General features: G+C 48.8%; 1 protein-coding gene across 1 annotated transcript in view; it reads left to right on the forward strand.

Moving 5' to 3' along the window:
- The window catches only part of xgb (x globin), an 80,496-nt gene extending 63,243 nt beyond the window's left edge, over positions 1–17,253 (forward strand). The window contains exons 4-5 of the mRNA XM_087984163.1: positions 9,165–9,245; positions 16,534–17,253. Coding sequence (XP_087840289.1) covers positions 9,165–9,245; positions 16,534–16,668 — 216 coding nt within the window. The 3' untranslated portion in view covers positions 16,669–17,253. The remainder of the gene's footprint in view (positions 1–9,164; positions 9,246–16,533) is intronic.
- The last annotated feature ends 8,437 nt before the right edge of the window (positions 17,254–25,690 follow it).

A 25,690-nucleotide genomic window follows, 5' to 3' on the forward strand; every position in this document is an offset into this window, starting at 1 on the left:
CCCCACCCTGCAACACGTTATCCCAACACTGTAACAAGTTATCCCCACAGTGCAACAAGTTATCCCAACACTGTAACAAGTTATCCCGACACTGCAACAAGTGATCCCGGCACTGCAACTAGTTATCCCCACACTGCAACAAGTTATCCCAACACTGTAACAAGTTATCCCAACACTGCAACAAGTTATCCCAACACTGCAGCAAGTTATCCCCATCCTGTAACAAGTTATCCCAACACTGTAGCAAGTTATCCCCACCCTGCAACAAGTTATCCCCACACTGCAAAAAGTTATACTAACACTGCAACAAGTTTTCTCCACCCTGCAACAAGTTATCCTGATCCTGCAACAAGTTATCCCCACGCTGCAAAAAGTTATACTAACACTGCAAGAAGTTATTCCAACCATGCAACAAGTCATCCTGACCTTGCAACAAGTTATCCCTACACTGCAACAAGTTATCCCGACACTGCAACTAGTTATCCCCACACTGCAACTAGTTATCCCCACACTGCAACAAGTTATCCCCACCCTGCAACAAGTTATCCCCACCCTGCAACACGTTATCCCAACACTGTAACAAGTTATCCCAACACTGCAACAAGTTATCCCCACTCTGTAACAAGTTATCCCAACACTGCAACAAGTTATCCCAACACTGCAGCAAGTTATCCCAACACTGTATCAAGTTATCCCCATCCTGTAACAAGTTATCTCAACACTGTAGCAAGTTATCCCCACCCTGCAACAAGTTATCCCCACACTGCAAAAAGTTATACTAACACTGCCAGAGGTTATTCCCACCATGCAACAAGTTATCCTGACCTTGCAACAAGTTATCCCCACACTGCAACTAGCTATCCCGGCACTGCAACTAGTTATCCCCACCCTGCAACACGTTATCCCAACACTGTAACAAGTTATCCACATACAGCAACAACGTATCCCTACCCTACAACAAATTATCCCAACACTGTAACAAGTTATCCCCACACTGTAACAAGTTATCCCAACACTGCAACAGGTTATCCCATCACTGCAGCAAGTTATCCCAACACTGTATCAAGTTATCCCCATCCTGTAACAAGTTATCCCAACACTGTAGCAAGTTATCCCCACCATGCAACAAGTTATCCTCACGCTGCAACAAGTTATCCCCACACTGCAACAAGTTACCCGAACACTGCAGCAAGTTATTCTGACGCTGCAACAAGTTATCCCCACGCTGCAACACGTTATCCCAACACTGTAACAAGTTATCCCAACACTGCAACAAGTTATCCCCACACTGTAACAAGTTATCCCAACACTGCAACAGGTTATCCCATCACTGCAGCAAGTTATCCCAACACTGTATCAAGTTATCCCCATCCTGTAACAAGTTATCCCAACACTGTAGCAAGTTATCCCCACCATGCAACAAGTTATCCCCACGCTGCAACAAGTTATCTCCACGCTGCAACAAGTTATCCCAACACTGCAGCAAGTTATCCCCAGTCTGCAACAAGTTACCCGAACACTGCAGAAAGTTATTCTGATGCTGCAACAAGTTATCCCCACCCTGCAACAAGTTATTCCCACCCAGCAACAAGTTATCCCAACAGTGCAACACATTATCTCCACCCTGCAACAAGTTATTCCCACCCTAGAAAAAGTTATCCCAATACAGAAACAAGTTATCCCAACACAGCAACAGGTTATCCCCACCCTGAAACAAGTTATCCCGACACTGCAACAAGCTATCTCCACCCTAGAACAAGTTATCCCACCCTGCAACAAATTATTCCCATCCTGAAACACGTTATTCCTATCCTGTAACAAGTTATCCCCACCCTGCAACAAGTTATCCCCACACTGCAAAAAGTTATACTAACACTGCAAGAAGTTATTCCCACCCTGCAACAAGTTATCCTGACCCTGCAACAAGTTATCCCCACACTGTAGCAAGTGATCCCGACACTGCAACTAGTTATCCTGACACTGCAACTAGTTATCCCGAACCTGCAACAATTTATCCCCACCCTGCAACAACTTATCCCCACCCTGCAACAAGTTATCCCTACCCTACAACAAGTTATCCCCACACTGTATCAAGTTATCCCCACCTGTAACAAGTTATCCCCACCCTGCAACTAGTTATACCCACCCTGCAACAAGTTATCCCAACACTGCAGCAAGTTATTCCGACACTGCAGCAAGTTATCCCGTCACTGCAACTAGTTATCCCAACACTGCAACTAGTAAACCCCACCCTGCAACACGCTATCCCCACCCTGCAACAAGTTATCCCAACATCACAAGTTATTCCCATCCTGCAACAGGTTATCCCAACACTGCAGCAAGTTATCCCCACAATGTAACAAGTTATCCCCACCCTGCAACTAGTTATTCCCACACTGCAACAAGTTATTCCCACCCTGCAACAAGTTATCGCAACACTGTAACAAGTTATCCCCAATCTGCTAAAGTTATCCCCAACCTGCTAAAGTTATCCCCACCCTGCAACAAGTTATCCTGACACTGTAACAAGTTATCCCCACACTGTAACAAGGTGTCCCCACCCTGCAACAAGTTATTCTGAGACTGCAACAGGTTTTCCCCACCTTATAACAAGTTATCTCCACCCTGCAACAAGTTATCCCCACACTGCAAAAAGTTATACTAACACTGCAAGAAGTTTTCTCCACCCTGCAACAAGTTATCCTGATCCTGCAACAAGTTATCCCCACACTGTGACAAGTGATCCCGACACTGCAACTAGTTATCCCGATACTGCAACTAGTTTTCTCGACCCTGCAACAAGTTATCCCCACCTGCAAAATGTTATACTAACACTGCAAGAAATTATTCCCACCATGCAACAAGTTATCCCCACCCTGCAACAAGTTATCCCCACACTGCAAAACGTTATACTAACACTGCAAGAAGTTATTCCCACCATGCAACAAGTTATCCCAACACTGCAGCAAGTTATCCCCACAATGTAACAAGTTATCCCCACCCTGCAACTAGTTATTCCCACACTGCAACTAGTTATCCCCACCCTGTAACAAGTTATCCCAACACTGCAACAAATTATCCCAACACTGCAACAAGTTATCCACATACTTCAATAACCTATCCCTACCCTACAACAAATTATCCCCACACTGCAACAAGTTATCCCCTCCCTGCAACACGTTATCCCAACACTGTAACAAGTTATCCCCACCCTGCAACTAGTTATTCCCACACTGCAACAAGTTATTCCCACCCTGCAACAAGTTATCCCTACACTGTAACAAGTGATCCCAACACTACAACTAGTTATCCCCACCCTGTAACAAGTTATCCCAACACTGCAACAAATTATCCCAACACTGCAACAAGTTATCCACATACTTCAATAACGTATCCCTACCCTACAACAAATTATCCCCACACTGCAACAAGTTATCCCCACCCTGCAACACGTTATCCCAACACTGTAACAAGTTATCCCAACACTGCAACAAGTTATCCCCACCCTGCAACATGTTATCCCAACACTGCAACAAGTTATCCCAACACTGCAACAAGTTATCCCAACACTGTAACAAGTTATCCCCATCCTGTAACAAGTTATCCCAACACAGTAACAGGTTATCTCCACCCTGCAACAAGTTATCCCCACCCTGCAACATGTTATCCCAACACTGCAACAAGTTATCCCAACACTGCAACAAGTTATCCCAACACTGTAACAAGTTATCCCCATCCTGTAACAAGTTATCCCAACACAGTAACAGGTTATCTCCACCCTGCAACAAGTTATCCCGACACTGCAACAAGCTATCTCCACCCTAGAACAAGTTATCCCATCCTGCAACAAATTATTCCCACCCTGAAACACGTTATTCCCACCCTGCAACAAGTTATCCCAACCCTGCAACAAGTTATCCCCACACTGCAAAACGTTATACTAACACTGCAACAAGTTATCCCCACACTGCAAAAAGTTATACTAACACTGCAAGAAGTTATTCCCACCCTGCAACAAGTTATCCTGACCCTGCAACAAGTTATCCCCACAATGTAACAAGTGATCCCTACACTGCAACTAGTTATCCTGACACTGCAACTAGTTATCCCGACCCTGCAACAACTTATCCCCACCCTGCAACAACTTATCCCCACACCACAACAAGTTATCCCCACCCTGCAAAAACTTATCCCTACCCTGCAACAAGTTATCCCGTCCCTGCAACAAGTTATCCCCACCCTGCAACAACTTATCCCCACACTGTAACACGTTATCCCCACCCTGCAACAAGTTATCCCCACACTGTAACAAGTGATCCCGACATTGCAACTAGTTATCCTGACACTGCAACTAGTTATCCCGACCCTGCAACAAGTTATCCCCACCCTGCAAAAACTTATCCCCACACCACAACAAGTTATCCCTACCCTGCAACAAGTTATCCCTACACAGTAACAAGTTATCCCCACCCTGCAACAAGTTATCCCTACCTTGCAACAACTTATCCCCACACTGTAACAAGTTATCTCCACACTGTAACACGTTATCCCCACCCTGTAACATGTTATCCCCACACTGTAACACGTTATCCCCACCCTGCAACATGTTATCCCTACCCTGCAACAACTTATCCCCACACCACAACAAGTTATCCCCACCCTGCAACAACTTATCCCCACACTGTAACAAGTAATCTCCACACTGTAACACGTTATCCCCACCCTGTAACATGTTATCCCCACACTGTAACACGTTATCCCCACCCTGCAAAATGTTATCCCCACCTGCAACAAGTTATCCCCACACTGCAACAAGTTATCCCAACACTGCAGCAAGTTATTCCGACACTGCAACAAATTATCCCGACACTGCAACTAGTTATACCGACACTGCAACTAGTTATCCCGACACTGCAACTAGTTATCCCGACACTGTAACAAGTTATCCCCACCCTGCAACACGCTATCTCCACCCTGCAACAAGTTATCCCAACATCACAAATTATTCCCACACTGCAACAGGTTATCCCGACACTGCAACAAGTTATTCTGACACTACAACAAGTTATCCCGACACTGCAACTAGTTATCCCGACACTGTAACAAGTTATCCCCACCCTGCAACACGCTATCCCCACCCTGCAACAAGTTATCCCAACATCACAAATTATTCCCACCCTGCAATAGGTTATCCCGACACTGCAACAAGTTATCCCGACACTGCAACTAGTTATTCTGACACTGTAACAAGTTATCCCCACCCTGCAACACGCAATCCCAACATCACAAGTTATTCCCACCCTGCAACAGGTTATCCCAACACTGCAGCAAGTTATTCCCACCCTGCAACAGGTTATCCCAACACTGCAGCAAGTTATCCCCACACTGCAGCAAGTTATCCCCAGAATGTAACAAGTCATCCCCACCCTGCAACAAGTTATCCCCAACCTGCAACACGTTATCCCCACTCTGCAACACGTTATCCCCACACTGTAACACGTTATCCCCACCCTGCAACTAGTTATCCCCAACCTGCAACACGTTATCCCCACACTGCAACAAGTTATCGCAACACTGTAACAAGTTATCCCCATCCTGTAACACGTTATCCCCACTCTGCAACACGTTATCCCCACACTGCAACAAGTTATCCCCACACTGCAACACGTTATCCCCACTCTGCAACACGTTATCCCCACACTGTAACACGTTATCCCCACCCTGCAACTAGTTATCCCCAACCTGCAACACGTTATCCCCACACTGCAACAAGTTATCGCAACACTGTAACAAGTTATCCCCAACCTGCTAAAGTTATCCCCACCTTGCAACTACTTATCCCCAACACTGCAACAAGTTATCCCCACCCTGCAACAAGTTTTCCCCACACCACAACAAGTTATCCCAACACTGTAACAAGTTATCCCCACCCTGCAAAAAGTTATCCTGACACTGTAACAAGTTATCCCCAACCTGCAAAAGTTATCCCAACATGTAACAAGTTATCCCCACCCTGCAACAAGTTATCCCCACCCTGCAACGAGTTATCCCCACCCTGCAACAAGTTATCCTGACACAGTAACAAGTTATCCCCACCCTGCAACAAGTTATTCTGAGACTGCAACAGGTTTTCCCTCCCTTGTAACAAGTTATCCCCATCCTGCAACAAGTTATCCTGACACAGTAACAAGTTATCCCCACACTGTAATAAGGTGTCCCCACCCTGCAACAAGTTCTTCTGAGACTGCAACAGGTTTCCCCCCCTTGTAACAAGTTATCCCCAATCTGCAACAAGTTATCCCCAACCTGCAACAAGTTATCCTGACACAGTAACAAGTTATCCCCACACTGTAATAAGGTGTCCCCAACCTGCAAAAGTTATCCCCACACTGTAACAAGTTATCCCCACCATACAACAAGTTATCCCCATATTATAACAAATTATCCCAACACTGCAACAAGTTATCCCCACCCTGCAACAAGTTATCCCCACCCTGCAAAAAGTTATCCTGACACTGTAACAAGTTATCCCAACACTGCAACAAGTTATCCCCACACTGCAAAACGTTATCCCAACACTGCAACAGATTATCCCAACACTGCTACAAATTATCCCCACACTGCAACACGTTATCCCCACCCAGGAATCAGAATTGGGTGCATATATGTACATGTTGCCATTCATAAATTGGTTCCACATTTCGTTGTTTTGAATCAACATTATGGATCGTTCCTGGTGCCAGGATGCAGCGTGCTTTCCTTGGCAGCTTCTGGTTTCATATTTGCAGCTGCTGCACTGCTTGAATAGCAGCTTGGAATGCATGAGATTATCAAACAGAAGCCTGGAACCTGTTTTCTATTCACCTCAAACAACCATCAATCTTCCCAGCTCCCACATTTCCATCATGGACTCTCCTCGCTACTGTGCACAAGATTGAATCCAGTTTCTGGAGATTTCAGGATGATCCTGGGCAACTTGTGACACCACATATCCCACTTTCCTTGCGTGCGTGTGTGTCTGTCTGTATGTGTCCCTGTGTGTGTGTGTGTGTATGTGTCTGTCTGTCTGTGTCTGCGTGTGTCCCTGTGTGGGTGTGTGTGTGTGTGTTTCTGTCTATCTGTGTGTGTCCCTGTGTGTGTGTGTCTCTCTCTGTGTGCATGTGTGTGTGTGTGTCTGTGTGTGTGTCTGTGTGTGTGTCTGTCTGTTTGTGTGTGTCCCTGTGTGTGTGTGTATGTGTCTGTGTGTGTGTGTGTGTCTGTGTCTGTGTGTGTCTGTGTCTGTGTGTGTGTCTGTGTGTGTGTATATGTCTGTGTCTGTGTGTCTGTATGTGTGTGTGTGTGTCTGTGTGTCTGTGTTTGTGTGTGTGTGTATGTGTGTGTGTCTGTGTGTCTGTGTGTCTGTGTGTGTATGTGTGCCTGTGTGTGTGTGTATGTGTGTCTGTGTGTGTCTGTGTGTGTGTGTGTGTCTGTGTATGTGTGTCTGTGTATGTGTGTGTCTGTGTGTGTGTGTGTCTGTGTGTGTGTGTCTGTGTGTGTGCGTATGTGTGTCTGTGTGTGTGTCTGTGTCTGTGTGTGTGTCTGTGTGTGTGTGTCTGTGTGTGTGCGTATGTGTGTGTGTGTCTGTGTGTGTGTCTGTGTGTGTGTCTGTGTCTGTGTGTGTGCGTATGTGTGTCTGTGTCTGTGTGTGTGTGTGTGTGTGTGTGTCTGTGTCTGTGTGTCTGTGTGTGTGTCTGTGTGTGTGTGTGTGTGTGTGTGTGTCTGTGTGTGTGTCTGTGTCTGTGTGTCTGTGTGTGTGTGTGTGTGTGTGTGTGTGTCTGTGTATGTGTGTCTGTGTGTGTGTGTGTGTGTCTGTGTATGTGTGTCTGTGTATGTGTGTGTCTGTGTGTGTGTGTCTGTGTGTGTGTGTCTGTGTGTGTGCGTATGTGTGTCTGTGTGTGTGTCTGTGTCTGTGTGTGTGTCTGTGTGTGTGTGTCTGTGTGTGTGCGTATGTGTGTCTGTGTCTGTGTGTATGTCTGTGTGTGTGTCTGTGTCTGTGTGTGTGCGTATGTGTGTCTGTGTCTGTGTGTGTGTGTGTGTGTCTGTGTGTCTGTGTGTGTGTCTGTGTGTGTGTGTGTGTGTGTGTGTCTGTGTGTGTGTCTGTGTCTGTGTGTCTGTGTCTGTGTGTCTGTGTGTGTGTGTGTGTGTCTGTGTGTGTCTGTGTGTGTGTGTGTGTGTGTGTCTGTGTGTGTGTGTGTGTGTGTCTGTGTGTGTGTCTGTGTGTGTGTCTGTGTCTGTGTGTCTGTGTCTGTGTGTGTGTGTGTGTGTGTGTCTGTGTGTCTGTGTGTGTGTGTGTGTGTGTGTGTGTCTGTGTGTGTGTGTGTGTGTGTGTCTGTGTGTGTGTGTGTGTCTGTGTGTGTGTGAGAGTGTGGTGTCCGCTTTGTGTCTGTGTCGGGCTGTTGGTGTGTAACATACTCTCCTGACCTCACATCTCTCACCCACCAAGTTCCACCTCTGTGATATTACTGGGCTTCCGTCCAGGCCCAGCTGAACTGCTGCTCAAACACTTACTCAATCCTTTGCTCCCCCTCGACCTGGCTAGTCTAACCCCCTTGAGGATGGGGATGTCAGGAGAGGGGGATTACATCAGCACTATAAAAGTTAGCTGCTTGGGATCGCCTGCATGTTGCAGTCTCATGCTAGGGTGAGCCAACAGGACCATGCTGTGGGCAAATGCATTCATACTTGCAGACGTAATGCAATAACTTTTCCAAACAACACTACAACTGTTTCTCATTTCTCAGAAATGCCAGAATCTTTCTCTCAATTTACAACTTGCAGTGAGCCAGCAGGGGAATCACTGTCAGCCCTACAGCCCTGGGACTGCACAAGGCTGCTCTGTCTCTACAGTAATTGAAGCACTGTTGTGTTTATCTGCAGTTTCTCTTGCAAAGAATATCACCCACAGTATCTTCGTTATAGTTACTTGTCCTCACATGTCATGGTGTTTTTTAAATAAAGGCACATGCTTTCATTATTTAACTCTCGGTCTCTCAGTTTTAATTGCAAGCTGTTATCACCGGACTCTGGATGTGTCACTCAGCCTGGATTAAATGGGGCAGAAGTGCAGGCAGTTCTTCAAAGTTGCGGTCCTCCCAATACTGACGGTGTTGCATGTTTCTCTTCAGTACGTAGGAGTACAGTTCATTGCGGTGGTGAAACCAATCCTAAAAGAGAAATGGACAGCAGATGTGGAAGAAGCCTGGGAGGTGAGTAGTTCAGCACTGAGTGCGGGATGTTCAGTTCCAATCTATCCATGGTCCAGTCCATCATTTCACAGAATTCCTACAGTGAAGAAATGGGCTATTTGGCCCAACACGTCGGCACCGGCCCACTGAAGAGCACCTGCCCAGACTCATCCTCCTACCCTATCCCTGCACTTCCTGTGGACAATCCACCATAACCTACACATCTCTGGACACTACAGGCAATTTCCCATGGCCAATCCACCATAACCTACAGTTCCCTGGATGCTATGGGCAATTTCCCATGGCCAATCCACCATAACCTACACATCCCTGGACACTACAGGCAATTTCCCATGGCCAATCCACCATAACCTACAGATCCCTGGATGCTATGGGCAATTTCCCATGGCCAATCCACCATAACCTACAGATCCCTGGATGCTATAGGCAATTTCCCATGGCCAATCCACCATAACCTACACATCCCTGGATGCTATGGGCAATTTCCCATGGCCAATCCACCATAACCTACAGATCCCTGGATGCTATAGGCAATTTCCCATGGCCAATCCACCATAACCTACACATCCCTGGATGCTATGGGCAATTTCCCATGGCCAATCCACCATAACCTACAGATCCCTGGATGCTATAGGCAATTTCCCATGGCCAATCCACCATAACCTACACATCCCTGGATGCTATGGGCAATTTCCCATGGCCAATCCACCATAACCTACAGATCCCTGGATGCTATAGGCAATTTCCCATGGCCAATCCACCATAACCTACACATCCCTGGATGCTATGGGCAATTTCCCATGGCCAATCCACCATAACCTACAGATCCCTGGATGCTATAGGCAATTTCCCATGGCCAATCCACCATAACCTACACATCCCTGGATGCTATAGGCAATTTCCCATGGCCAATCCACCATAACCTGTGCATCTTTAGACTGTGAGAGGAAACCGGAGCACCCAGAGGAAACCTACGCAGACACGGGGAGAATGTGCAAACTCCACACAGTCACCCAAGGCTGGAATCGAACCTGGGTCCCTGGCGCTATGAGGCAGCAGTGCTAACCACTGAGCCACCGTGCCTCTGTCATCTTTATCCGGGCACTTGTCTGGTGCTTTAAAATATCGGTGAGGAAGAGAGGGGTAGGGAGAGATTGGGAAAATCGAGGATTTTTGCAGAGTGGGATCATTAAATTTAATGGAACAAAGTCTATTTAGAACATGGGAACAAATAGCTGAGACACAGGAATCTGAACAGAAAACAACAAATGCTGAAGATCACAGCGGGTCAGGCAGCATCCGTGGAGAGAGAGAGACAGCAAGCTAACGTTTCAAGTCTAGGTCATTCCTCAGTCATCCTGATTGGAAAGGTTAGCTTGCTGTCTCCATATGGGTGCTACCTGACTCAGCATGATCGCCAGTGTTTGTTATTTGCGGTGCTAAACAGACTGCTGTGCCTGATTGGTCCCACTTCCCTGCTTTTGCCTCAACAAGACAACGTTTTCAAATGTTTATCTGATTTTCTTTCTGACGGTACAATTAAAACCATCGCTGTCATCGTTTGAAGGCAGCGCCTTCTAAATTGCAGCTCCTCCCTGCACAAGAAAGTGCTGTGCACACATCTCCAAATCATTGAGGTGTTTTTGAAGTGTAATTAATATTACAACATTGGAGATGTCAAAGCCAATATGCACACAGCCAGCTCCCACGGCCAGTAATATAATCACAACCAGAGCACCTTTTTAATAATGAGGCTGATTAAAAGATAAATGTCAGCTTGGTTTCTCTGTTTCAGTCTCTGCAGTGTGAACTGTCAATTAAACAGAAAATGTTGGGTGCGTAATAGATCAAGGATACACTCTCCTCAAACAATCACCATCCTTCTCTCAAATAGTAGAAATTATTTTGTTCCCTTCGAAATTCGGTGTTCTTGCATTGCTCCTGATCAACGCAAGATAAAAAACATCGACACAGTGTCGGTTTTTGTTCAGATGTGATAGAACAATTCAGTCAGAAATGAGCAAAAAGCTTTTAATGCTGCTTGCTATTTTTGTAAGGAGTTTCATGCAGAAACAATCCTTGACTTTTGACTCTTCCCAGGAAGAAACAAAGGGGATTTGCCAAGGAAACCGTTTCAGCTTAATGTCCTGTTAATCCAGAGTTTGCAAATTTTCTTGAAACTGGAGGATGGTATTAGTCTGTTTGCTGTGTTGATTGCAGCCTGACCACACAGTTGGAAGGGTGGCAAATTCTCATTTTTCCAGTGAATTGCTTTGAACAGAATGCTTTGATACAAGAAACCAAATCAAACAGTCACAATTGCCAGGGGAACAGCCCTGGATCAACAGACGGCATGCCAGGAACAGCACCAGGCATGCCTGATGGTGAGGTGTCAGTCTGATGAAGCTACCAAACAGGACTGCTTGCTTTGCCAAACAGCATAAGTAGCAAATTATAGGGCTCAGTGATCCCAAGACCAATGGATTAGATCTAAGCTCTGCAGTCCTGGTGAATGGTGGGGGACAATTAAACAACTCACTGGAGGAGGAGTCTCCACAAATATCCCCCATCCTCAATGAAGGAGGAGCCCAGCAAATCAGGGCAAAAGATAAGGCTGAAGCTTTCACAGCAATCTTTAGTCAGGAGTGCTGAGTGGATGATCCATCTCCGTCTCCTGCAGTGGTCCCCAGCCTCACAGATACCAGTCTCCAGCAAATTCAATTCACACCACGTGATACCAAGAGACACTGGATACTGCAAAGGCTCTGGGTCCTGACAACATCCCTGTAATAGTACAGAAGACTTGTGATCCAGAACTTGCTGCTCCCCGAGCCAAGCTGTTCCAGTACAGTTACAATATCGGCATCTACCCGACATTGTGGAACGTTGCCCAGGTATGTCCTGTACATAAAAAGCAGGACAAATCCAACCTGACCATTACCGCCCCATCTCCATCATCAGTAAAGTGATGGACAGTGTCAGTAACAGCTATCAAGCAGCACCTGCTCAGTGACACCCAGTTTGGGATCCCCCAGGGTCACTCAGCCCCTGACCTCATTCCAGCCTTGGGTCAGACATTGATAAAAGAGCTGAGTTCCAGAGGGGAGGGGACAGGGACAGCCCGTGACATCAAGGCTACATTCGACCGGGTGTGACATCAAGGAGCCCCAGCAAAACTGGAATCATTGGGTATTGGGGACAAACTCTCTGCTAGCTGGAATCATACCTGACACATAGGAAGGTGGTTGTGGATGTTGAAGGTCAGTCATCTCAGCTCCAGGAGATCTCTGCAGGAGTCCCTCAGGGGAGTGTCCTCGGCCCAACCACCTTCAGCTGCTTCATCAATGACCTTCCCTCCATCATAAGGTCAGAAATGGGGATATTTGCTGATGATTGGACAATGTTCAGCACCATTCGCGACTCCTCAGATACTGAAACAGTCCGTGTTCAAATGCAGCAAGATCTGGACAATATCCAGGCTTGGGCTGACAAGGGGCAAGTAACATTCACACCACCTAAATGCCAGACAATGACCATCACCAATAGGCGACACTCTAACCACCACCCCTTGACATTCAATGGTGTTACCATCACTGAGTCCCCCCACTACCAACATCCTGGGAATTACCATTGACCAGAAACTCAACTGGACTCACCACATAAACACAGTGGCTACAAGAGCAGGTCAGAGGCTGGGAATCCTGCAGCGAGTAACTCCCCTCCTGACCCCCCCAAAGCCTGTCCACCATCTCCAAGACACAAGTCAGGAGTGTGAGGGAATACTCCCCACTTGCCCTGGATGGGGGCAGCTCCAACAACACTCAAGAAGCTCAACACCATCCAGGACAAAGCAGCCCCCACTTGATTGGCCCCACATCCACAAACACCCACTCCCTCCCCCACCGACACTCAGTAGCAGCAGTGTGTACCATCTACAAGATGCCCTGCAGAAACTCACCAAAGATCCTCAGGCAGCACCTTCCAAACCCACGACCACTTCCATCTAGAAGGACAAGGGGCAGCAGATACGTGGGAACACCACCCCCTGCAAGTTCCCCTCCAAGCCCCTCACCATCCCGACTTGGAAATATATCGCCGTTCCTTCAGTATCGCTGGGACAGAATCCTGGAATTCCCTCCATAAGGGCATTGTGGGTCAACCCACAGCACACGGACTGCAGCGGCTCAAAAAGGCAGCTCACCCCCACCTTCTTAAGGAGGGCAACTAGGGACGGGCAATAAATGTTGGCCTAGCCAGCGACACCCACATCCCACAAATGAATAAGAAAGAAGACAATTAATTTACTTTCTGGAAGGCCTTCGAAAAGGTATCATACAGGAGGCTGCTGAATAAGCTAAGAGCACATGGTGTTAGGGGCAAGGGACTGGCATGGATAGAGGATTGGCTGACTGGCAGAGGGCAGAGAGTGGGGATAAGTGGGTCTTTTTCAGAATGGCAGCCGGTGACTAGTGGAGTTCGGCAGGGGTCAGTGTTGGATCCTCACTATTCACGTTACACATTAATGAAGGAACTGAGGACATTGTTGCTAAGCTTGCAGGTGACACAAAGATAGGTGGAGGGACAGGGAGTGTTGAGGGAGTGGGGAGGTCGTAGGAGAACTTGGTCAGGTTGGGAGAGTGGGCAAAGATGCTTCAGATGGAATACAATGTGGGAAAGTGTGAGGTCTTGCACTTTGGTAGGAAGAATAGAAGGGTAGAGTACTTTCTAAATGGGGAGTCCGAGTTCAGGATTCTCTTCAGGTTAACGTGCAGGTTCAGTTGCAAGTTAGGAATGCAAATGCAATGTTAGCATTCACTTCGAGAGGGTTAGTATACAGGAGCAGAGATGTACTGCTGAGCAGTTTTTGACCCCGTATCTAAGGAAGGATGTGCTGAAGAAAGTGGCCTACCTCATTAGATTAGATTACTTACAGTGTGGAAACAGGCCCTTCGGCCCAACAAGTCTACACCGACCCTCCGAAGAACAACCCACCCAGACCCATTCCCCTACATTTACCCCTTCACCTAACTCTACAGGCAATTTAGCATGGCCAATTCACCTAACCTGCAGATTTTTTTTGGACTGTGAGAGGAAACCAGAGCACCCGAAGTAAACCCACGCAGACACGGGGAGAATGTGCAAACTCCACCACACAGGCAGTTGCGTGAGGTGGGAATTGAACCCGGGTTTCTGGTGCTATGAGGCAGCAGTGCTAACCACTGTGCCACTGTGCCACCTAGGGAGGTTTACAAGAATGATCCCAGAGATGAAGGGCTTGTCATCTGAGGAGTGATTGAGGACTGTGGGTCTATACACAATGGAGTTTAGAAGGATGGAGTGTGGGAGAGGGTGTGGTGGATCTGATTAAAACTTACAGAATACTGAGAGGCCTGGATAGAGTGGACCTGGAGAAGATGTTTCCAGGAGTGGGGAGAGACTAGGACCTCAGGGCACAGCCTCAGGGTGAAGGGATAATCTTTAGAACGGAGATGAGGAGGAATCTCTTCAGCCAGAGGGTGGGGACTCTGTGGAACGCATTGCTGCAGAGGGCTGCAGAGACCATGTCATTGAGGGTATGTATTTAAGACAGAAATGGATAGGTTCCTGAATAGTAAGGGGGTCAAAGGTTATGGGAAGAAGGCAGGAGAATGGGGTTGAGAAACATTCCAGCCATGATTGAATGGCAGAGCAGACTCGATGGGCTGAATGGCCTGATTTCGCTCCTATCTTACGATATACAAATTTTAATGGGGGTTTCAGACCTGCCCCACCCTGGGGTAATATACACCGGTTTGGCAAGGAGAGTGTCACCCAGGATTCCGTCGCTCCCAGGTAGTAAACACACAGGAAATGGCCAAACATTTTGGAATTCCTGTTTGGACGGACTCGATCCCGGTTTGTTCCTGGGAATGATTCTCAGGTACTTGAATAGAAAGCTGCAGTGAGCTGAGAATGTGAGAAACCCTGACACTCTCACAGCAGCATCCACAGGAAACCACCCGAAACATTATCACAGAAGCACAGAGTCCTCCCAGCATTTCCACAGTTTCTCTCTCAGTGTCATGTTTCCAAAGTCAGCTCCATCTGGGACAATTCCAGCTGATGCCAAACACCCTGAACAGGGATGACCCCAAGCCTAACACAGCAACAGCTGAGTACCTTCCCTTTCTACAGTGTGGATGTAATCTAGCAACCCAAACCCCACCCTCCTGACCCTCCCACTCCCCACCCCATACCCCCACCCTCCCACTCTCACCACTCACCCTCCAGACCCTCCCACCCTCCCACTCCCCGCCCCACACCCCTACCCTCCCACTCCCCACCCTCCAGACCCTCCCACTCCCCACATCCCACCCTCCAGACCCTCCCACTCCCCACCCCCACCCTCCCACTCCCCGCCCCACACCCCCACCCTCCCACTCCCCACCCTCCAGACCCTCCCAATCCCCACCCTCCAGACCCTCCCACTCCCACCCCTCACCCTCCAGACACTCCCATCCCCACCTCCACCTTCCCACCTCCAGACCCTCCCACTCCCACTCTCACCACTCACCCTCCAGACCCTCCCACTCCCCACCGCCACCCACCAGACCCTCCCACTCCCCGCCCCCACCCTCCAGACCCTCCCACTCCCGGTGAGGGAAGGGAAGGGGTAGGGAAGGGGATGGAGGGGTATGAGTGACAGAAGAGGAGGGGGGACTGTGAGGGAAGGGGAGGGATGGGGACGCGTGAGAGAATGGGATGGCTGGAGAGGGTGAGGATGAGGGATAGGGAGTGGTGAGGGAACGGACTGTAGGGGAGGGGGAGGGAAGAGGGTGGAGGGAGAGGGAAGGGGAGGTTGGGGTGGGGGAGGTTGAGAGAGGGAGGGGGGAGGGTAATGGAGGGGGAGTGTGAGGGAAGGGGAGGCAGGGTGAGGGAAGGAGGGGAGGGTGAGGGATGAGGATGAAGAGGGAGGAGTGAGGGAAGAGGAGGGACGGGTAAGGTGAGGGAAGGGGATGGAGGGGGACAGTCAGTAAAGGAGAGGAAGGGAAAGGGGAGGGTGAGGGAGGTGGAGGGAGAGTGCGAGATAAGCAGAGGCGGTGGAGAGGGAAACGGAGGGAGATACAGGGGTGAATGTTGGGGAGGAGGGTGAGGGAAGGGGAGAGGGAGGGAGAAGGAGGGAAGGGGATGGAGGGGGAGAGGGAGTCAGAGGGAGGGGGAGGGGGAAGGGTGCCTGGAGGTTGTGAGGGGGAACAGAGCAGACGGTGATCACTGACTAACTGCAGCGTCTTTGCCCCCTCACCTACAGGGTCTGTTTGATTATTTAACGCGGACGATGAAGAGGGGTTACTATGACGCTGAGCAGAGCAACAACATCAACCAATCGAGTCACACAAAGCGGAGAGCTCAGTCTGGGCTGAAGGCCAATCAGAACGCGGTGTAATACCCACACTATCCCTGGGGGGGGGTCGAGGGTCGAGGGTCAAGGGTGGTTGGTGGTGTGGAGGGTAGGGAATGGGAGCGGGATGGGAGAACAATCTGAACCCCACCACTGCACATTGACTGCTCCCCCCTCTTGTTGCCACTGTGGGATCTTTCTGTGCGGCTGTTCCCCGCAGGGAGCAGTGACCTGTTGCCACTCTTTTATTTCACTCATTCACAGGAATGTGGGTGTCTCTGGTTAGGCCGAGCATTTGTTACCCCATCCCTGATGCCAAGTGGGCAATTAAGAGTTGACCCCATTGCTGTGGGTCTGGAGTCACGTGTAGGCCAGACCAGGTAAAGATAGCAGTTTCCTTACCTGAAGGACATTAATGACCCAGGGGCCAGTCCGGGGTGATGGGTTGGAGTTCCGGAAAGGTGATTGAAGTTTACTCAGGAATCAGTGTTGCCCCACAGCGATGGAGAGAGTGACCTTTACGTTGCTATAGGAACCTGGGAGAAAATCCGCTGGTCTTATCTACATGTGACTCCAGACTCACAGCAACAATGGTGCTGGAGAAGCACAGCAGGTCAGGCAGCATCCGAGGAGCAGGAAAATCGACGAATGAAGGGCTTTTGCCCGAAACATCGATTTTCCTGCTCCTCGGATGCTGCCTGACCTGCTGTGCTTCTCCAGCAACACTCTGATCTAAACTCTGTTTTCCAGCATCTGCAGTCCTCACTTTTGCCTCGCAGCAACAGTGCTCACTCCTAACTACCCCTTGAAATGACCTGGCAAATTACAGTGTGGAAAGAGGCCATTCGGCCCATCAAGTCTGCACCAACCCTCCGAAGAGCATCCCACCCAGACCTCCATCCAATCCCTATAATCCTGTATTTTTCCACGGCTAACCCACCTTGCCTGCACATCCCTGGACGCTATGGGCAATTTCCCATGGCCAATCCATCCTAACCCGCACATCTTCGGATTGTGGGAGGAAACTGGAGCACCTGGAGGAAACCCGCACAGACACGGGGAGAATGTCCACACAGACATTCCCGGGAATGGAATTGAACCCAGGTCTCTGGCGCCACGAGTCAGCAGTGCTAACCATTGAGCCACTGTGCCACCCCTAAACCACTCTGTTCAAGGGCAGTTAGGGATGGGCGACAGAATCTGACCTCATCAGTGACACCCACAAGAGAATCCTTTCAAAGGTTTACTGAGTCTGAGACAGACGGCACTGAGTGAGGCTTCTGTGGGATTTCTGAAGGAGAAACCACTTCCTCTTCGATTGTATCATTAAAGCTTACTCCCTTTCTCTCTTATTTTGCATGATGTCTCGTGGACAAATAAAATGATCATTTCTCCACAAAGTATTGAGACTCTGAGTGTGAGTTCATGTAACTTGGGAAGGATGAGCAAGACTGGCAGGACTTGCTGAATGTATCTCAGGGGTTGGAGTTACAATAGAGTCAGAGTGGTGCCTGAAGTAGGCCATTCAGTCCCTTGGGCCTGTTCCGTCCTTCAATGAGATGAGGGCTGATCTGTGTCCTTTACGCCATAATCCTCCCGTTGGCCCATATCCCTTAGTACCTTTGCTGAACAAGATCTATCTTGCTCAGGTTTAAAACTAACAATGGATTCAGCATCCACGGCTGGTTGTGGAAGTGAGTTTCAAACCTCTCCCAGCCCTTGTGTGTGGAAATGCTTCCTAATATTTCTCCTGAATGGCCTGGCCCTCATACTCAGACTGTTCTCCAGAGCTCTGGACTCCCCAGTCAGTGAAAATAGCATTGAAACTATTCCGTTCCAACTAGTCCGTTCCCCAAACTAAACCAGTCCCACGTGCCTGCGTTTGACCTTTATCAAGGGATCATGGAATTCCTACAGTGTGGAAACAGGCCTTTCAGCCCATTGAGTCCACCCAGCCCCAGCCTGCATTCCCCGAGACTAAGCCTGCACATCCTGGACACTTTAGCCCGGTCAACCCACTCTAACCTGTACATCTTTGGAAACCCACGCAGACACAGGGAGAATGTATAAACACCACCCAGACATTCACCCGAGGGTGGAATCGAACCTGGGTCCCTGGCGCTGTGAGGCAGCAGTGCTAACCATGGAACCACCGCTCCCGAGGCTATGGATTTTACTTGTGTTTTTTATCCCAACCTTTCCCAGTTGTGATGCTGACATTTCCTACTGTCGCAATGCATGCAACTAACCATTGAGCCACTGTGCCACCCTGTTAAATCATTCCTATTCATGCACCTATCCAAAACTCTTTTAAATGTACCTACATCCACCACTTCCTCTGGAAGTTCACTCCACACATCAACCACCCTCTGTGTGAAAACATTGCCTCTCAGGTCCTTTTTAAACTCTGTCCTGCCACCTTAAAAATAAGCCCCTAATTTTACAGTCCCCCACCCTGTGGAAAAGATCTTTGCCAGTCACCTTATCTAGAGCCCTCATGATTTTATAAACCTCTGTAAGATCACCCCTCAGCCTCCAACAGCCTAGGAAAAGAAGTCCCAGCCCAACCAGCCTTTCTGTATAATTCAAACTTTCCAGATACCTCCCCTATCCTGTCCTTTCAGGGTCACTGGGTGACAGAAAGTAGGGTTGGAGACCAAAGAGCAGATAGGCTGGGAGAGATTATAAGGTTATTTTTAGACAAATGAGGTTATTCTTTTCCCTTACCTCTCGGAGTGAATTTAGCAGCTACGTGCTAATGGTTCTGCTGGTGAAAGTATCAAGATCAGATTTGAACATGTACGTGTTGTGTCTCTCAGTGTCAGTGTAACTGCATCTACAGAATAACACCCATCACATACATATCTCCCTGTGATAGCAATCCAACATTCTGCAGGTATACATCATCCAACACAGCTTACAGAAAGGGGTATTGTCAGATTGTCTGAAGAGCTGGAACGCAGCTGGCCAGGAACTGATTACATGTAGAGAGAGGAGGAAAACTTCTTCAAGGCAGGCATCCTTGCAAGAGGATTCGCAGTAGGGTTAAAATCAACGAGGTAAAAACAATGACTGCAGATGCTGGAAACCAGATTCTGGATCAGTGGTGCTGGAAGAGCACAGCAATTCAGGCAGCATCCGAGGACAGGCAAAATCGACGTTTCGGGCAAAAGCCCTTCATCAGGAATAAAGGCAGAGAGCCTGAAGCGTGGAGAGATAAGCTAGAGGAGGGTGGGGGTGGGGAGAGAGTGGCATAGAGTACAATAGGTCAGTGGGGAAGGAGATGAAGGTGATAGGTCAGGGAGGAGAGGGTGGAGTGGATAGGTGGAAAAGGAGCTGGGCAGGTCGGACAAGTCCGGACAAGTCAAGGGGATCATGTTGCTGGAGGTTAGAAACTAGGATGAGGTGGGGGAAGGGGAAATGAGGAAGCTGTTGAAATCCACATTGATGCCCTGGGGTTGAAGTGTTCCGAGGCGGAAGATGAGGCGTTCTTCCTCCAGGCGTCTGGTGGTGAGGGAGCGGCGGTGGAGGAGGCCCAGCACCTCCATGTCCTCGGCAGAGTGGGAGGGGGAGTTGAAATGTTGGGCCACGGGGTGGTGTGGTTGATTGGTGCGGGTGTCCCGGATATGTTCCCTAAAGCGCTCTGCTAGGAGGCACCCAGTCTCCCCAATGTAGAGGAGACCGCATCGGGAGCAACGGATACAATAAATGATATTGGTGGATGTGCAGGTAAAACTTTGATGGATGTGGAAGGCTCCTTTAGGGCCTTGGATGGAGGTGAGGGAGGAGGTGTGGGCACAGGTTTTACAGTTCCTGCGGTGGCAGGGGAAAGTGCCAGGATGGGAGGGTGGGTCGTAGGGGGGCGTGGACCTGACCAGGTAGTCACGGAGGGAACGGTCTTTGCGGAAGGTGGAGAGGGGTGGGGAGGGAAATATATCCCTGGTGGTGGGGTCTGTTTGGAGGTGGCGGAAATGTCGGCGGCTGATTTGGTTTATGCGAAGGTTGGTGTGTCAAGTGTTCCAGTGGGGATGTATTCATGGCTGCACCAGAGAGTCAGGTTTTGTGCAACATGACACTGGCCTAACCAGTCGCCCAGCTTCGAGGCATGGCAACTCAAATTCATGACAAAGATTTTAATTCTAAAATGAGAATCTTTTCAAACAGTGGGGAATCAGGAAGCAAGCAGAATACAGAAGAGTAATGAACGCCATGTTGGTTTTTACCATGAGGGTCCAGCAGTTAGAGAGAAATTCCTTCTTTGGGTAAGTCCACAATGAAAGACTGCAGTGTTACGATGAGGGATAATGGGGGTCGGGTCCACAAACTACACAAACTACACCAAGGACCAGGCAATGACCATCTCCCACAAGAGAAGATCCAACCATCACTCCTGACAGTCAATGGCATTACCATCACTGAAAGCTCCATTACCAACATCCTGGTACATAAGACCAGGTCAGAGGCTGGAAACACTGCAGTGAGTAACTCACTTCTTGACTCCTCCTGAATCCTGACCGCCATCTCCAAGGCACAAGTCAGGAGGGTGAGGGAATACTCCCCCCTTGCCCTGGATGGGGGCAGCTCCAACAAACACTCAAGAAGCTCAACATCATCCAGGGCAAAGCAGCCCCCACTTGATTGGCCCCACATCCACAAACACCCACTCCCTCCCCCACCGACACTCAGTAGCAGCAGTGTGTACCATCTACAAGATGCCCTGCAGAAACTCACCAAAGGTCCTCAGACAGCACCTTCCAAACCCATAACCAGTTCCATCTAGAAGGACAAGGGCAGCAGATACATGGGAACACCACCCCGTGCAAGTTTCCCTCCAAGCCCCTCACCATCCTGACTTGGAAATATATCACCGTTCCTTCAGTGTTGCTGGGTCAGAATCCTGGAATTCCCTCCCTAAGGGCATTGTGGGTCAACCCACAGCACGGACTGCAGCGGCTCAAGAAGACAGCTCACCCCCACCTTCTCAAGGGGGGCAACTAGGGATGAGCAATAAATGCCAATGGCACAGCCATGATTAAATGAAACAAAATTGTGTTGGGTTTCGAGGAGACTGCACCTGGTAGATTGTGTGCAGTTACGGTCTCCTTAATTGGCTTTTCAACCTGGAACTAAGTGCAGCAGTCTCAAAATAAGGGACGGTCAGCTTTAACCGAGATGAGGAGAAATATCTTCATCTTGAAGTTAGTGAATTGTTGGAGGGCGTCTGATCCAGCGAGATGTCAATGGTCAGGGGTTCAGTGGTCAATAAGTTAAACAGTAAACTGGAACAAATACAGACATTACTGATGTAACCTGGCAGGTCTGGCAGCATCGTGGAGAGAGGGGGAGAGAGAGAGGAACAGAGTCAATGCTTCGAGTCCAGTGAAGAAAGGTTGACTTTGCTTTCTTTCCACTGAGGCTGCCAGACCTGCTGAGTTACATCAGTAATTTCTGTGTTTGTTTCAGAGGACAACAGAGTATGGACGCTGAGAGAATCAAAGAGCATAGGAAGCAGGAACGGTGGGTGTGATCTCGTGGTGATGAAAACTTTTAAATCTCAGCTAAAAGATGGAACTCCTGACAGCACAGTGCTCCTTCTGCACCTTACTGGACAATCAGCCTGATTATGTGCATCATTCACACAACCAGCCTGTGAACATCTCAGACTCAACAAACCCTCATTTTAACTTGGAAGATGGATATCTTAAAATGCAAAACTAAACCAGACTCTTTGCTTTGCAAATATTCACCAGCAATACTCTGAGTGCAGCTGCAAATGGTACACTTACATCATAGGAAATGATCTTCCTAACATGACTTTAAAAGGAAAAACTTGAGTTAAGCTGAATTGACTGAACTAAATAATGGCAAGAGCACTTTAACTCGTTATCTGGGGAAGTGCTTTCGATTGTCAGATGTATCATGTTTCCAAATGAGATAGGCATGGTAACCCAGCCAGGATTGAGAATGGGCCAACCCAACTTTAGAAATTTGTCAATGTGCACAATCCAATCAAGGCGGGTAAGGCAATTAGATTTGTTTTGTTGGCAGGATGGCCAAATGCCTTGGATATTTCAGGGAATTCCTTCCTCCTCATTCCTGGATTATCTGCAGCAGGAACGCTACATGCCTGACATTTTTGGCACTAGTTCCTACATATCCACTCACTCCCACCGGTCTGTAAAGTCCCGTTCCCTCCCACTCCTCCCCCACTCAGATGCAAACTCACCTCAAAAGTTATTCCCCAAGAGCTGATCGGCCCAGCTGTACAGAGGGTTGTTTTTGTTGAATGGAAGTATAATGCAGATGGATAAAGCTACTCTGTATATCATTCATGACCCAAATCCATGTGGGAACAGGGTAGGAATCTGTGGCTCTACCCCGTTCCTGTCTTGTTATCTCTCTGTCAAACACAGGGGTTTGGTTTGTGAAGAACTAAGCTTTTGTAAAAGCCAAGAGGTCAGTCTGCTACAGAGTTCCTCCTGTTTTCAGGTGGAGTCTGAGTGAGATTGCACGAGGTCATTGAAATGAACTGGTGTTAACGCCCAGGCCAGCAACTTCACTGTCACCCTGAGATTCAGAGTTTCCTGGGATAGGATGGAACCTCCTCAGAAACGTTTCCTTGGGTTCTGAGGAAGAGTCACTGAAACGTTAACTTTCAGTGCCAGTGTCTGTGGGAGTGAGCTGAATGCACTCATTTCTGATAGAACCTGCCTTGGAGTTACATTCACCGTCCTCCAATCTGCATCCGAAACATTAACTCAGTGTGTGTCTCTCTCTCGACGGATGCGACCAGACCCATTGAGTTTCTCCTGTCTTGAAACCCTTACTGCCTCTATCTAGGTTCAAAATTCTCTCTCCTTCGCTCAATACACAATAACCCCAGCCCCAGCCCAGCGCAGGTCGAGGTATTTAGCTCACTTACCCTAGGGCTGGTGCCAGGGCTCCATAAACTGGAAGCGGTTTCTCCCAAACCATTCTCAGAGCCACACAGTCACCCCTCTCGGTGATATCCCGGTGCTAATTTGTACATGGCCCAGGTAATAATCTCGAGGTTTGTGTCTTAATTTGGCACTTGGCACCTGACAGTGACTTTGTAAAGCCCTCCTTCTCTGTCCTGACAGTGTCCCGACACTGAGCACAGTGACTGGATCCTCCTGCTCCGACTACGTGCTCCTCTCCAGGCCTGAGGAACTGCCCAAAGCCTTGGCAACAGCAGGAACACCACCATCTGCCCACAAGCTCTTGGCTGGAGGACATAATATCAATCCCTCCATAAATACAACCCTGTCGCCCCTATAATCAGAGTAGGACGTACATACTGAATGCTAAGGTCCTGGGGAGTGTTCTGAACAGAGACCTTGGAGTGCAGGTTCAGAGCTCCTTGAAAGTGGAGTCACAGGTAGATAGGATAGTGAAGAAGGCATTAGGTATGCTTTCCTTTATTGGTCAGAGCAGTGAGTATAGGAGTTGGGAGGTCATGTCGTGGTTGTACAGGACATTTGTTAGACCACTTTTGGAATATTGTGTGCAATTCTGGTCTCCTTCCTATCGGAAGGGATGTGGTGAAACTTGAAAAGGTTCAGAAAAGATTTGTGAGGATGTTGCCAGGTTTGGAGGATTTGAGCTACAGGGAGAAGCTGAATAGGCTGGGGCTGTTTTCCCTGGAACGTCAGAGGCTGAGGGGTGACCTTATAGAGGTTTATAAAATCTTGAGGGGCATGGATAGGATAAATAAACAAAGCCTTTTCCCTGGGGTGAGGGAATCCAGAACTAGAGGGTATAGGTTAAGGTTAAAAGGGAAAGATATGAAAGAGACCTAAGGGGCAACAATTTCACACAGAGGATGGTACGTGTATGGAATGAGCTGCCAGAGGAAGTGGTGGAGGCTGGTACAATTACAGCATTTAAAAGGTATCTGGATGGATATATGAAAAGGAAGGGTTTAGAGGGATATGAGCCAAGTGCTGGCAAATGGGACTAGATTGGGTTGGGATATCTGGTCAGCATGGATGGGTTGGACCGAAGGATTTATTTCTGTGCTGTATATTTCTCTGAGTCTATGATTACTGCATTCCCTCTTGCACACCCACAGCTCGAATGTCCTTCTCACACCAAGGTGACATGGTCAGTAATTCAGTCTCCTGTGCAGTGCTCATTACTCAGAAAGTAATTGGGATGAGGAACACACTGCCTGCAATAGTAGTCGCCTCGCCAACATTACGGGCATTTAAATGATCTTTGTATAGACATATGGTCAAGGATGGAATAGTGTAGGTTAGATGGGCTTCAGATTGGTTCCACAGGTCGACACAATATTGAGGGCTGAAGGGCCTATACTGTGCTGTGATGTTCTATGTTCTATGTTCTATGAGGGTGTGACAGCTGTATCTAGACAAGCTGAAGGGGAACCACAAACCCTTTCGATAATACGCAACGGAACTGTGTGCTCCGGCCCCTGTCTCTCTCCCCTCTCACTCTCACACCCTCCTGTCCCTGTCTCTCTCCCCTCTCACTCTCACACGCTCCTGTCCCTGTCTCTCTCCTCACTCACTCTCACACCCTCCTGTCCCTGTCTCCCTCCTCTCACTCTCACACCCTCCTGTCCCTGTCTCTCTCCTCACTCACTCTCACACCCTCCTGTCTCTGTCCCTCTCCTCTCTCACTCTCACACCCTCCTGTCTCTGTCCCTCTCCTCTCTCACTCTCACACCCTCCTGTCCCTGTGTCTCTCCTTTCTCACTCTCACACCCTCCTGTCTCTGTCCCTCTCCTCTCTCTCACACACCCTCCTGTCCCTGTCTCTCTCCTCTCTCACCCTCCTGTCCCGATCTCTCTCTCCTCTCTCTCTCACACCCTCCTGTCCCTGTCTCTCTCCTCACTCACTCTCACACCCTCCTGTCCCTGTCCCTCTCCTCTCTCACTCTCACACCCTCCTGTCCCTGTCTCTCTCCCCTCTCACTCTCACACCCTCCTGTCTCTGATCTCTCCTCTCTTACTGTCACACCCTCCTGCCTCTCTCCCTCCTCTCTCACTCTCACACCCTCCTGTCCCAGTCTCTCTCCCCTCTCA

This window comes from Chiloscyllium plagiosum, unplaced genomic scaffold (genome assembly GCF_037043375.1).
Source record: "Chiloscyllium plagiosum isolate Xiang-an unplaced genomic scaffold, Cpla_swu_hap1 HiC_scaffold_47, whole genome shotgun sequence".
NCBI classification, from domain to species: domain Eukaryota; kingdom Metazoa; phylum Chordata; class Chondrichthyes; order Orectolobiformes; family Hemiscylliidae; genus Chiloscyllium; species Chiloscyllium plagiosum.